This window comes from Salvelinus namaycush, chromosome 3 (genome assembly GCF_016432855.1).
Source record: "Salvelinus namaycush isolate Seneca chromosome 3, SaNama_1.0, whole genome shotgun sequence".
Lineage (NCBI taxonomy): Eukaryota > Metazoa > Chordata > Actinopteri > Salmoniformes > Salmonidae > Salvelinus > Salvelinus namaycush.
The window spans coordinates 14,875,537-14,889,975 of NC_052309.1; the positions used below are offsets into that span (position 1 = coordinate 14,875,537).

The following is a 14,439-nucleotide window of genomic DNA, read 5'->3' on the forward strand; positions in this document are numbered from 1 at the left end:
TATCATAACCGCCATCGATAAAAGACAGTACTGTGCAGCCGTCTTCATCGAGCTGGCCAAGGCTTTCGACTCTGTCAATCACCGTATTCTTATCAGCAGACTCAATAGCCTTGGTTTTTCTAATGACTGCCTCGCCTGGTTCACCAACTACTTTGCAGACAGAGTTCAGTGTGTCAAATCGGAGGGCATGTTGTCCGTACCTCTGGCAGTCTCTGGGGGTACCACAGGGTTCAATTCTCGGGCCGACTCTTTTCTCTGTATATATCAATGATGTCGCTCTTGCTGCGGGCGATTCCCTGATCCACCTCTATGCAGACGACACCATTTTGTATACTTCTGGCCCTTCCTTGGACACTGTGCTAACTACCCTCCAAACGAGCTTCAATGCCATACAACACTCCTTCCATGGCCTCCAACTGCTCTTAAACGCTAGTAAAACCAAATGCATGCTTTTCAACCATTCGCTGCCCGCACCCGCCCGCCCGACTAGCATCACCACCCTGGACGGTTCCGACCTAGAATATGGGGCCAACTATAAATACCTAGGTGTCTGGCTAGACCGTAAACTCTCCTTCCAGACTCATATTAAACATCTCCAATCCAAAATCAAATCTAGAATCGGCCTTCTATTTCGCAACAAAGCCTCCTTCACTCACGCCGCCAAACTTACCCTAGTAAAACTGACTATCCTACCAATCCTCGACTTCGGCGATGTCATCTACAAAATAGCTTCCAACACTCTACTCAGAAAACTGGATGCAGTCTATCACAGTGCCATCCGTTTTGTTACCAAATCACCTTATACCACCCACCACTGCGACCTGTATGCTCTAGTCGGCTGGCCCTCGCTACATATTCATCGCCAGACCCACTGGCTCCAGGTCATCTATAAGTCTATGCTAGGTAAAGCTCCGCCTTATCTCAGTTCACTGGTCACGATAACACCCACCCGTAGCACACGTTCCAGCAGGTATATCTCAATGATCATCCCCAAAGCAACACCTCATTTGGCCGCCTTTCCTTCTAGTTCTCTGCTGCCAGTGACTGGAACGAATTGCAAAAATCGCTGAAGTTGGAGACTTATTTCCCTCACCAACTTTAAACATCAACTATCTGAGCAGCTAACCGATCGCTGCAGCTGTACATAGTCCATCTGTAAATAGCCCACCCAATCTACCCACCTCATCCCCATACTGTTTTTATTTTATTTACTTTTCTGCTCTTTTGCACACCAGTATCTCTACTTGCACATCATCATCTGCTCATTTATCACTCCAGTGTTAATCTGCTAAATTGTAATTATTCGCTCTTATGGCCTATTTATTGCCTACCTCCTCATGCCTTTTGCACACACTGTATATAGACTTTCTTTTTTCTACTGTGTCATTGACTTGTTTATTGTGTTATTGACTTGTTTATTGTTTACTCCATGTGTAACTCTGTGTTGTTATCTGTGTCACACTGCTTTGCTTTATCTTGGCCAGGTCGCAGTTGCAAATGAGAACTTGTTCTCAACTAGCCTACCTGGTTAATTAAAGGTGAATTTTTTAAATAAATAAATAAAAAAATAAATATGGAGCAACCACGAAATAGTAAATGGTTCAAGATGATTTAACCTCCACAACAATCCTGGGATCTCTGTGATAATCTTTTCCTTCCAAGGGAGAAACTATTACTTCAACACTATTTCTTTTTAAAATAACATGGGTCAGTAACACACGGGTAGGTCTATTTCCTAATACAGCAAGGATGTATGTATTAAGTTTTATACCCCCACAGGCAACTCTTCCAGCATCTGATCCGAATGTCCACTCAGCTAATTCAAATACACGGGCATTATATTGTTTATAACGAACTCCTGATTTAAATGTCCCACCATCCAATCATACCACACAGAAGACATGATACATAGAACAATTACAGAATACCTTATCAGAATAATCTCAACAATCGGTGTTTATACTTGGAATTTCGCCTTAAATCCGCTCACCAAGTTTCATCGCAATGATAACAATCGGCATTTATACTTGGAATTTCACCCTAAACCTATCACCAAGTCTCACAATAATAAACATTTAACCCAGGAACGTATAACCTATTTCCACCTATGTGGTCTGTGCTTCCTCCCACGGGTTGTGTAACAATTATTCCACTATTACAAAGAAATGTAGGTTCATATAAATTTAATAGCGAGGCGCCACTTACTTGCCAGAATGACTCATTAACCACAACGTGCTATAGATAATTACAGACTTTAGATATAACAGGCGTCTGCTTACCTTAAAATTTTGTAGCGCTTGACGTGGATCAATGGTCAGTCCAGCGATGTGGTCACTGACTCCTGGCTAGTTCGTCAAAATGTTGGTCAATTTCTTCAACAAATGATCAGGTCTATATAATTATCAAACATACATTAGTAATGGAAAGGAAACACAGACTCTTGTTTAAGGAGTAATATACTCCTTTTAGTAATACAATTGTAGGCAGAAGTTGATAGAATACAGTATACGATAGTTCTCTCCCAAGTAATGCAAAAAAGTCTAAGACATCCTGTAACTCATATAGCCTCCCCAATCCCCCTTACGTAACTTTCCCTAGCAACAACATTTTAATAAATCTAACCTCCCCGACAGCAGGAACCATCTTACCAGCAAGTAAAAACTCAGGAGTTTGACCAAAACTTGGACCTTTCATCACAAGTATAGAGCCATAACGATGTGAACGAGTGTAAGCATATTCTGATAGGTGGCTGGTTTCATCAGGTCTGTGGCAGCCTTGTGTTCTCGGAAAACCAGATAACCACGGTGGGATCCAGACAGGAGGAATCTGAATGTAGACGCCTTCTGATAGTGTCACAACACTCAAAACAGGTTAACACACACACACACACAGTCTCCTGAAGACGAGACCTTACAGTTCATCATAACATAATTTATTAACCCTTTAAAAGGTATACGGCTTTGGTTTAACCTTCTTCAGCCCAAGCAAGTCTCTTCTTATTGGTGTCCTTTAGTAGTGGTTTCTTTGCAGCAATTTGACCATGAAGGCCTGATTCACACAGTCTCCTCTGAACAGTTGATGTTAAGATGTCTTTTACTTGAATTCTGTGAAGCATCAATTTCTTCAATTTCTGAGGCTGGTAACTCAAGGATGCTTGTCCTAGGTCTCAAGAAACAAAGAGATCTTCTGTTGAATCTGATAATTAATCTTGATGGTTGTACAGTCGTCTCAAATAAAACTGTGAAGGACCTCGGCGTTACTCTGGACCCTGATCTCTCTTTTGACGAACATATCAAGATTGTTTCAAGGACAGCTTTTTTCCATCTATGTAACATTGCAAAGATCAGAAATGTTCTGTCCAAAATTGATGCAGAAAAATTAATCAATGCTTTTGTCACTTCTAGGTTAGACTACTGCAATGCTCTACTTTCCGGCTACCCGGATAAAGCACTAAATAAACTTCAAATAGTGCTGAATACGGCTGCTAGAATCCAGACGAACTAAAAAATTTGATCATATTACTCCAGTGCTAGCCTCCCTACACTGGCTTCCTGTTAAGGCAAGGGCTGAATTCAAGGTTTTACTGCTAACCTACAAAGCATTACATACCTATCTTTACGATTTGGTCCTGCTGTACATACCTACACGTATGCTATGGTCACAAGACGCAGGCCTCCTAATTGTCCCTAGAATTTCTAAGCAAACAGCTGGAGGCAGGGCTTTCTCCTATAGAGCTCCATTTTTATGGGATGGTCTGCCTACCCATGTGAGAGATGCAGACTCGGTCTCAACCTTTAAGTCTTTATTGAAGACTCATCTCTTCGGTAGGTCCTATGATTGAGTGTAGTCTGGCCCAGGAGTGTGAAGGTGAACGGAAAGGCACTGGAGCAACGAACCGCCCTTGCCGTCTCTGCCTAGCCGGTTCCCCTCTCTCCACTGGGATTCTCTGCCTCTAACCCTATTACAGGGGCAGAGTCACTGGCTTACTGGTGCTCTTCCATGCCGTCCCTAGGAGGGGTGCGTCACTTGAGTGGGTTGAGTCACTGACGTGGTCTTCCTCTCTGGGTTGGCGCCCCGCCCCCCCTTGGGTTGTGCCGTGGCGGAGATCTTTGTGGGCTATACTCGGCCTTGTTTCAGGATGGTAAGTTGGTGGTTGAAGATATCCCTCTTTTGGTGTGGGGGCTGTGCTTTGGCAAAGTGGGTGGGGTTATATCCTGCCTGTTTGGCCCTGTCCGGGGGTATCATCAGATGGGGCCACAGTGTCTCCTGACCCCTCCTGTCTCAGCCTCCAGTATTTATGCTGCAGTACTTTATGTGTCGGGGGACTAGGGTCAGTCTGTTATATCTGGAGTATTTCTCCAGTGTCCTGTGTGAATTTAAGTATGCTCTCTCTAATTCTCTCAGGGGACCTGAGCCCTATGACCATGCCTCAGGACTACCTGGCATGATGACTCCTTGCTGTCCCGAGTCCACCTGGCCGTGCTTCTGCTCCAGTTTCAACTGTTCTGCCTACGGCTATGAACCCTGACCTGTTCACCGGACGTGCTACCTGTCCCAGACCTGCTGTTTTCAACTCTCTAGAGACAGCAGGAGCGGTAGAGATACTCTGAATGATCGGCTATGAAAAGCAAACTGACATTTACTCCTGAGGTACTGATCTGTTGCACCCTCGACAACTACTGTGATTATTATTATTTGACCATGCTGGTCATTTATGAACATTTGAACACTCCACTCGGCACAGCCAGAAGAGGACTGGCCACCCCTCATAGCCCGATTCCTCTCTAGGTTTCGGCCTTTCTAGGGAGTTTTTCCTAGCCACCGAGCTTCTACACCTGCATTGCTTGCTGTTTGGGGTTTTAGGCTGGGTTTCTGTACAGCACTTTGAGATATCAGCTGATGTAAGAAGGGCTATATAAATACATTTGTTTTGATTTATTGAACTTATCCTCTGCAGCAGAGATAACTCTGGGTCTTCCTTTTGTGTGGCAGTCCTCATGAGAGCCAGTTTCATCATAGCGCTTGATGATTTTTGCAACTGCACTTGAAACTTTCCAAGTTCTTGAAATGTTTCATATTGACGGACCTTCATGTCTTAAAGTAATGGACTGTTGTTTCTCTTTGCTTATTTGAGCTGTTCTTGCCATATGGACTTGGTATTTTAGAAATAGGGCTACCTTCTGTATACCACCCCTACCTTGTCACAACACAACTGATTGGCTCAAACACATTAAGGAAATACATTCCACTAATGTCCTTTTAACAAGGCACACCTGTTAATTGAAACGCTTTCCAGGTGACTACCTCATGAAGCTGGTTGAAAGAATGCCAAGAGTATGCAAAGATGCCATCAAGGCAACGGGTGGCTAATTTGGAGAATCTCAAATATATTTGGATTTGAACCCTTTTTGGTTACTACATGATTCCATATGCATTATTTGATAGTATTGATGTTCACTATTATTCTACAATGTAGAAAATAGTAAAAATAAAGAAAAACCCTTGAATGAGTACCTCTGTCCAAACTGTTGACTGGTACCATACATACAATTCAAAAGTTTGGGGTCACTTAGAAATGTTCTTGTTTCTGAAAGAAAAGCACATTTGTCCATTAAAATAACATCAAATTGATCCGAAATACAGTGTAGACCTTGTTAATGACTATTGTAGCTGGAAACGGCTGATTTTTATGGAATATCTACATTGGCGTACAGAGGCCCATTATCAGCAACCATCACTCCTGTGTTCCAATGGCATGTTGTGTTAGCTAATCCAAGCTTATTTTAAAGGCTAATTGATCATTAGAAAACCCTTTTGCAATTATGTTAGCACAGCTGAAAACTGTCGTTCTGATTAAAGAAGCAATAAAACTGGCCTTCTTTAGACTAGTTGAGTATCTGGAGCATCAGCATTTGTGGGTTCGATTACAGGCTCAAAATGGCCAGAAACAAATACCTTTCTTCTGAAACTCAGTCTATTCTTGATCTGATATTATAAACCGGTAGACTAATAACTGACATCAACATTACTATTAAGACTAAGTGAGGTGTTTGTGTGTTTTGTTAACAAATGGCACAGTATGATTCTCTATCAAGAAGAGTGTCTTTTATATCTCCCAGTCTTGTTTCAGTCGGGAACTGACCAATAAAAATGTTAAGAAACGAAAAACACCCTCAATCAAAACCATCTAATTACAGAGTGCTGGTATAATCGCTGTTGATCCTCCCACTTGTTGACACACCCACTTTCAGACACTCCACATATGTAGTTAACCATACTTGTAGCCATGTGCGACATGCATGAGCAGTTACAAGCCTGCTTAAGTTAGCGGCAGGCGGACGAGCAATATCCACTGTCGTATTAAGGATGAAGCCTGAGCTGGAATGTGAAGCTAACTGAAGCTGGTTAGTTTTTAGAAAACCCTGAGTAGATATAGGTTGCTTCAAAGGATACCCATTATCATTTACCGATTTGTAATCAAAAAGCTTTTCATATCACCCACAGTAATAATACCACCTCTGTACTTCAAAGATTTTAAACTAACAAAATATTCTTGAGCTCTGAACATTTATTTCACGTTTTCAGAATCAATATAATACAGCATCTTAAAAAGATAATTTATCTGACCTACAAAATCCATCCTAATACTTGTTTTTAAAAACATATCCAATGACTTATTTACATCAAGCAGCATAGTGAACACAGTAAAACATTTCAATTGGAGTAAATGAAAACATGAGCAAACAGAAATGTGCATTTCTAAAGTTGAGTCCCAAATTAATTCCTACCGTTCCCTCCTTTAAAAATGGAAGGAATTAACACACAACCACACCAGAATGAACTTTGTACAAACGTATGGTGCAAATCCTGAAGTGACTTAAAGGCCCCATTTCAATTCTGAGGTCTACTTAACAGACATCAAATTAAAGAACTCAAGATATGTGACTTGAGGACATGGACGTTTGGTTTCCAAATAGATTATTTACATCACTGAGTTTGACATCCATAATTAGAAACACTGTTCTTCCAATTATTCAGACAATTATATATGTTATGTGCATCATACAGATCAGCATAAGTGAAAAACTATACAAGTAGTTTTTTTTTTTTAACTAGATCAACCATAGCTCTTTTCTATTTCATGAGATAGTTGTTTTGCATAAACTCCTCTGTTTTTGTTGCTTTTTGTGATAAAAAATATATTTCATATTCAATAGGCTACATTGATATTATATTAATTAGTCTTACCAGTTAGTGTAATTTTCCTGTTGAGTCAACAATGGCTCATCTCAACACATAGATAAGATACAAAAGATAGATGGTCCAGTAAACACCTACACTGAGAAATTTCTGTTTATTAAACCGGTCATGCAATCAGTAAAATGTCCCATCTGAGCATTGAAGTTATGATCATCCACAGAGAGTATATAGCCCCCATCCAAAAACCTTAATATCCTTATAACACCCCCTTTCTTTGCCTTATTGCTTTTGTTCCACCAAGCATGGCAAACCTGGCCTCCTGTTGAGTGAATTTTAAAAGAAATTTAAAAATTTCACAACTGATCTGGAACAGCCCTTTGAACAAAAACACACTTTAAAAGGATACTTTGGGATTTTGGCAAAGAGGCCCATTATCTACTTCCCCAGAGACGTTTTTATGTCTGTGTCCAGTATGAAGGAAGTTAGAGGTAGTTTTGCGAGCCAATGCTAACTAGCATTAGCACAGTGACAAAGTCTATGGGTATCTGCTAGCAGATACGCATAGACTTCCAGTCATTGGGCTAACACTAGTTAGCAATTGCGCTGGCGCTAGTTAGCAACTTCCTTCAAACTGCACACAGAGACAAATGGTATCTACGAATTAATACGACTCTCATTGCCAAAATCCTGAAGTATCCCTTTAAGTATGATTATTATTTTATTTTTTTCAGTAGTAAGGTCGAATCTCCTCATATCCTGAATATCTTGGCCACTCTGGGCAGATCCCATGGGAGCACCTGGGACTACCGTAGTGATCGAAGTGAATTCCCAAATCAAAGGAGTGCATCTGCTGGGTACTGCTGAAGCTACCCTGGCCATCACTCTTCAGAGCAGACCGGATAATCCTGTAGTTCTGGCCCTGGTTGCTGTCCCAGTATGTCTGGCCATTGACTTCATAGCAGATGGCAAACTCTACCTTCTCGTGTGGTATCAGTGCAGCTGGAAGGGAAACCTCGAAGGAGAAGGTGTCACGGTCCGAGCCTGTGTATGTGTCCTTGACATAATGGCACTCCAAGTCGGTGTAGCTTTTCCAGGTGTCAAAGGTCAAACGCACCTTTAGAGACTTCTCAAAGGACAAGTTTTTTACCTTCACAGTTCCAGCCAGTGCCCTCTTTTTCAACATGCAGTTTTCCAAGCAGACAAGCTCGGTCTCCAAACGCTGGCGGAAGAGCAGGTAGTCAGAAGAGGGCTGGGTGAAATCCAGCACCAGTCTGTCCTCATCTGTTAATTTGAGCGCAGCGCTGAACAGATCTGTGAGGTTGAGTGGAATGTCAATGGCATCGTCGAACAAGGAATAAACCTTCACCTTGGTGAGGGCCAGGCCATTGTGGTCGGCAAAGGACACTCGCCTTTTGGGTTTCCCATTCTCCTCATGAATAGCACCCTCTGATTTAATCTGTTTAGGAGGAGCAGAGGATTTGAACCTCAGGCAAGGGTTCAGACAGGGTCGTAGTGGTTTCAGTGACTTTGGGGTCCTGTAGCAGAAGTCGTCGTTCGACAGGTAGAGCGGCATGGCAAACTCAATCAGCCTGGTGGACTTGAGGAAAAAGGCCAAATACACTAAGGGGGAAAAAAAAAAAAACATACCAGAAAGTTGTGGTGAAACAATTGTCATTCGACATCTGCTTCAAACAATGTTTGCCAGAGAACAAATTCTCTACTGAAATGCATACAGTATTCTTGCTGAATTTGCACACAAAACATTGTGCAACAGTAGGCTACATGTGTGGTCACAGAGAAACATAGCGTCTTTGACTTTCATGAAAGGAAATAGCCTATTTCAGCTGACAGAGGTCCCGATTTATGTGCAGCCATCACATGCCTCTGTGTTGTATAAGATCAATGTTTAAGTTACCAAAAGGTATTCTCTAACCTTCTTGTTCAAGGTGTATTTGTACAGTCATTTGAAAAAAGGGAAGGTGATCATTTATAGCCTTCTGAAATGCTGTTTTTTTATTGTCTCCATACCTACATTTCATGTACTTGACACTTGATTGGCTAGTCCTGTCTTGAGGTGGTGAGGCAGCAGCACTGTCATCAGTCCTCTGATATCTGACTAGGCAGCATACATTGCATTCGGGAAAGTATTCAGACCCCTTCACTTTTTGTTACGTTACAACCTTATTCTAAAATGGATTCAATTATTTCCCCCCTCAATCTACAGACAATACCCCATAATGACAAAGCAAAAATTGGTTTAGAAATGTTAACACATTTATTGAAAAAAATAACTGATATACCTTTTTTTACAAAAGTAATAAAACCCTTTGCTATGAGACAAGAAATTGAGCTCAGGTGCATCCTGTTTCCATTGATCATCCTTGAAATGTTTCTACAACTTGTTTGGAGTCCACCTGTGGTAAATTCAAAATGATTGGACATGATTTGGAAAGGCACACCTGTCCATTTAAGGTCCCATAGTTGACAGTGCAGGTGTAACAGTATAACTTTAGACCGTCCCCTCGCCCCGACCCGGGCGCGAACCAGGGACCCTCTGCACACATCAACAACTGACACCCACGAAGCGTCGTTACCCATCGCTCCACAAAAGCCGCGGCCCTTGCAGAGCAAGGGGCAACACTACATCTAGGTTTCAGAGCAAGTGACGTAACTGATTGAAACGCTACTAGCGCGTACCCGCTAACTAGCTAGCCATTTCACATCCGTTACACTCACCCCCCTTTCAACCTCCTCCTTTTCCGCAGCAACCAGTGATCCGGGTCAACAGCATCAATGTAACAGTATAACTTTAGTACGTCCCCTCGCCCCGACCTCGGGCGCGAACCAGGGACCCTCTGCACACATCAACAACTGACACCCACGAAGCGTCGTTACCCATCGCTCCACAAAAGCCGCGGCCCTTGCAGAGCAAGGGGCAACACTACTTCTAGGTTTCAGCGCAAGTGACGTAACTGATTGAAACGCTAGTAGCGCGTACCCGCTAACTAGCTAGCCATTTCACATCCGTTACACTCACCCCCCTTTCAACCTCCTCCTTTTCCGCAGCAACCAGTGATCCGGGTAAACAGCATCAATGTAACAGTATAACTTTAAACCGTCCCCTCGCCCCGACACGGGCGCGAACCAGGGACCCTCTGCACACATCAACAACGGTCGCCCACGAAGCATCGTTACCCATCGCTCCACAAAGGCCACGGCCCTTGCAGAGCAAGGGGCAACACTACATCTAGGTTTCAGAGCAAGTGACGTAACTGATTGAAACGCTACTAGCGCGTACCCGCTAACTAGCTAGCCATTTCACATCCATTACACTGGTCAGAGCAAAAACCAAGCAATGAGGTCGAAGGAATTGTCTGTGGAGCTCTGAAACAGTATTGTGTCGCAGCACAGATGTGGGGAAGGGTAACAAAACATCTCTGCAGCATTGAAGGTCCCCAAGAACAGTGGCCTCCATCATTCCTAAATTGAAGAAGTTTGGAACCGTCACAACTTTTCCTAGAGCTGGCCACCCAGCCAAACTGAGCAATCAGTGGAGAAGGGCCTTGGTCAGGAATGTGACCAAGAACCTGATGGCCACTGACAGAGCTCCAAAGTTCTCTGGTCTGTGGGGACCAAGCTTGAACTTTTTGGCCTGAATGCCAAGCGTCACATATGGAGGAACTCAGACATCACCTGGCCAATACCATCCCTACAGTGAAGCATGGTGGTGGCAGCATCATATTGTGGAGATGTTTTTCAATTAATCAATTTTAGAATAAGGCTGTAACGTAACAAAATGTGGAAAAAATGAAGGGGTCTGAATACTTTCCTAATGCACTGTAGTTCCTGTAAACTTTGCATTAGGCATATGGTTGTTTTTGTCATACTAGTTGGCGTTGTTTGGTATGCCTACTTTGTCTGTCCGTATAACTATTCTATTTCTAACGACATCTGTCGGTATTTCGTGATCCAAGCCCATGCTTGCTTGATATTATTTATTCTCGCCTAGGCATGTTTACAGAGCGACAGATCATTAGAAAAAAAAAAATGTAGATAGTTTAAGTGTCGGGAAAGAATATTTTCACTCCGCTCGAAAGTGAAACATGGGGCAAGCGATTTAGCCTAACTTAATCTAAATCTGTGTCTGGAATAAATGAAAGCAGTAGTAGCCAGCCATGCATGCATTAGGCTATTTATTAGCCTATTTTGTTGATAATTGAATAGGACTTAGTAAATCATGTGCATTTTCATCTGTCGGGGTCGTTTACCTTTGAACAAAGATGCGCTCTGAGTGATAGGCTTCTGGTTCATAGTATGAGGACAAAAAAAACATAACTAGTAGCTAGTATTTTAATAATCTTCGATTTGATAGCGTCAGTACGTTCAGACCCGTGGGGTTCTCCAGCTGTATTTACAGCGCACTTCCGGGTTTTCCGATCACAAGTCAATCTGATTACGAGTATCAACTGTGATAAAACGGATACGATAACGAGGAGATCGGCACAACCCTAGTGTTCACTTAAGACCATGCAGCAAAACGTTGTAGCAAATTCAGAGTGCAGGCTGACATGGACTCAATCCTAGGTCTCTTTGCATGTCAGTGGCAGAGCCAACAGTTTCTTCACTTGGTTGTGCTCATAGCGCACCATGGCCGTTAGATTATACCTATAGTCTGAAGTTGCAGGGAGAAACGATGTGTGTGAACAGTGAAACCTCACCCACAAAAGGCCCCAGTCCTTGACTCAGCATTCGCCTTTACCCGCTGTCCTGTCTGCTCTGGGGCGCCTGTGAAAGATTTCGCCTCAAATGCCCACATTCATTTACTACTGTGGATGAGCTGGGTCTCTGTCCTGCACTGTAATATTAGCGTCCACTTGAACCATTTTAGAAATCACTGTTTTCCTAACTGCACCAATATTTCAACTTTAATTTTTCAAACTACAAGGTAAATTAGAACATTTGGGAAAACGTTATAAAAATCTTTTTTACAGGGTAGAACATTTTTAAATGTAAGTATTTTTAAAAGTTTCATACTTTTACATTTTACGAGTGCGTCTGAACATTTTGAAAGTTAAACATACTAATATTATTCAATTTGAACGATCATATTCTATAATTGGATTAATAAGAGTAAGAGGACTATACATTGTGGTTCAAAGCGATGTTCTACGTGCCGTTCCCAAAATGAAAATGGCTGCTGTGGCTTCTGTTACATAGTATGAGGGCAAAAAAAAAAAAAAACATAACTAGTAGCTACTAGTTTAATCATCTTCGATTTGATAGCGTCAGTGCGTTCCGACCTGTGGGGTTCTCCAGCTGTACTTACTGCTGAATACACAGGTCGGACCTATTCTGGCTAATATCTGGCTAGTCCAATGCTAGCGCCTTGTATAGGGCTGGCTGTATGCCCCCATTGGTTCTCGAGAGCTAATTTGACAGACTTTTTTGGCTACACTACTAAACTTTAACCACTTACATGGATTTCAGAACAGTAATGATACAGATATGGCCATTATTTACTCAGTGTTACGTACATGCTGTCCTGTATTTAGTATTATACCAGATGAGATTCGTTCTCCGCTCTATTCTTTCAGGGGTATATTCATTCAGCCCATTCGGTTGCAAAACGTTTCTTAAACAGAACCTAAAGGAACGAAGCGGGGACGGACCAAAATGAATTTGTCCAATAGAAGTTCCGAGTTTTGCTCAGTTTGGTTCTTAAACGGTTTCCGTAATGAATATACCGCTGGTTTCAGCTTCTTTGAATATGGAACAAAAACAGTGAACTCAATGTTATAGGCTAGGTTACTAAAAACTGCAAACTGGAGTGGTTAGTAACTAACACAAAAGTTATATTTTTATTCAGTCAAGAAACAAGCTTACCTTCTGCAATTTGTTAGAAATATTTGCAATTAATTAAGTGATAGGGTACGTCTGTCTACCAGTCAGAAATCACCATTGCACGGTCCTCAGCTGTAAAAGCTCCTCTTCCGTGTCGTTTATATGTGGGCTACAATGTAGGTATAGATATCACTTTTGCAGCAATGTTACTCTATAATTGCTACAAATCGCAACTTCACTGTCGCAACTGCACTGTCGCAATTTCACGAACTGTATCCAGTTTCAGTCATGCCACCGGCTCGTTGCTTTAAACGCCATACTGGGTTCACAGGGTATATAAATAAAAGAAAACATGCTGGTTTCACGTGAACGTGTACCTGTAGCCAATCACAGTAGGCCGTGAAGGAATGCTCCGTGAATGATGGGGCCTGTTCGAGACAGTGGTTATGGTTTTGTAGAACGACTGTGAGACCGTCTGTTCCGGTGACTTTTTCAAAGGACATTCTACTCCAAAATGAATGAAAATAAAAACATAATCTCAATATAATAGAATTAAACCCAATAACATATTGGTCCAGATTATGCTGTTTTGCAATAAGCATTATCACCTGTAGCCCAACTGATCGTCAGTAGTAAGGGGGAAATCAATAGTTACATATCGCAATATTATTTTGAATGATATTATATCGATGTTTGGACTCCGCTAGTATCGATTTGTAAAAATAGGTAGTGTTAGCTAGCGCTAGTCGGCTGTATTTGCACCTGCACCAGGACTCTGATATTTTTTATGTTTTTAAATAGTCTGCCAACGTGTTTTCAGCTCTTTTAGTTCCGTTACTGATCAAAACTAATTTTCACGTCTCGCTGCAGCAGACATATAGTGAGCAATATGTTTGGAACATCAAATCGCAGTATCGAATCACAATACATACACGAAGAGAGTCAGGAAGCAGGTACAGAATGAGAGTTTAATAACAATGATGAAAGGCAAATGAACATAACAGGAGATGCATACTGAACATGAAAACAAACCAATACTGCGTGATGACTGAGGCTAAATAAAGGGAAGGTAATCAAGGTGATGATGAAGTCCAGGTGTGCGTAATAATGTGGAGACGGTGTGCATATAATCAGTTGCCAGAACCGGTGGTTAGTAGACCAGCGATGTCTAGCGCTGGAGAGGGGGAGCAGGTGGGGGTGTGACAGAATCGGGAGAATTGCAATACATATTGTATCGGCACCTGAGTATGAGATCATATCGTTTCGTGAGGTCCCTGGCAATTACCAGCCCTAATAATCAGTGGCTATAAATAAAAAGGCTGAAGGAGAGGGTTGCCCATCTGCATTTACACCATTGGGCTAGTCATTACCTAGTCCTAGATCACAAACACTACAATT

The 14,439-nt window shown here is 42.1% G+C and overlaps 1 protein-coding gene across 1 annotated transcript; it reads right to left on the minus strand.

Moving 5' to 3' along the window:
• Nucleotides 1-7,747: 7,747 nt before the first annotated feature.
• LOC120044997 (protein phosphatase 1 regulatory subunit 3B-like) lies at nucleotides 7,748-13,353 on the minus strand. Its single transcript, XM_038989799.1, has 2 exons — nucleotides 13,084-13,353; nucleotides 7,748-8,820 (listed from the first exon to the last, which is right to left on the minus strand). Exon 2 carries the CDS (start codon nucleotides 8,771-8,773, stop codon nucleotides 7,928-7,930), a length of 846 nt encoding a protein of 281 aa, XP_038845727.1. The 5' UTR covers nucleotides 8,774-8,820; nucleotides 13,084-13,353; the 3' UTR covers nucleotides 7,748-7,927.
• Between the last annotated feature and the right edge of the window lie 1,086 nt (nucleotides 13,354-14,439).

Excerpts from the sequence above, each read along its gene's own strand:
- LOC120044997 (XM_038989799.1), bottom strand. The coding sequence starts at position 8,773 with ATGCCGCTCTACCTGTCGAACGACGACTTCTGCTACAGGACCCCAAAG.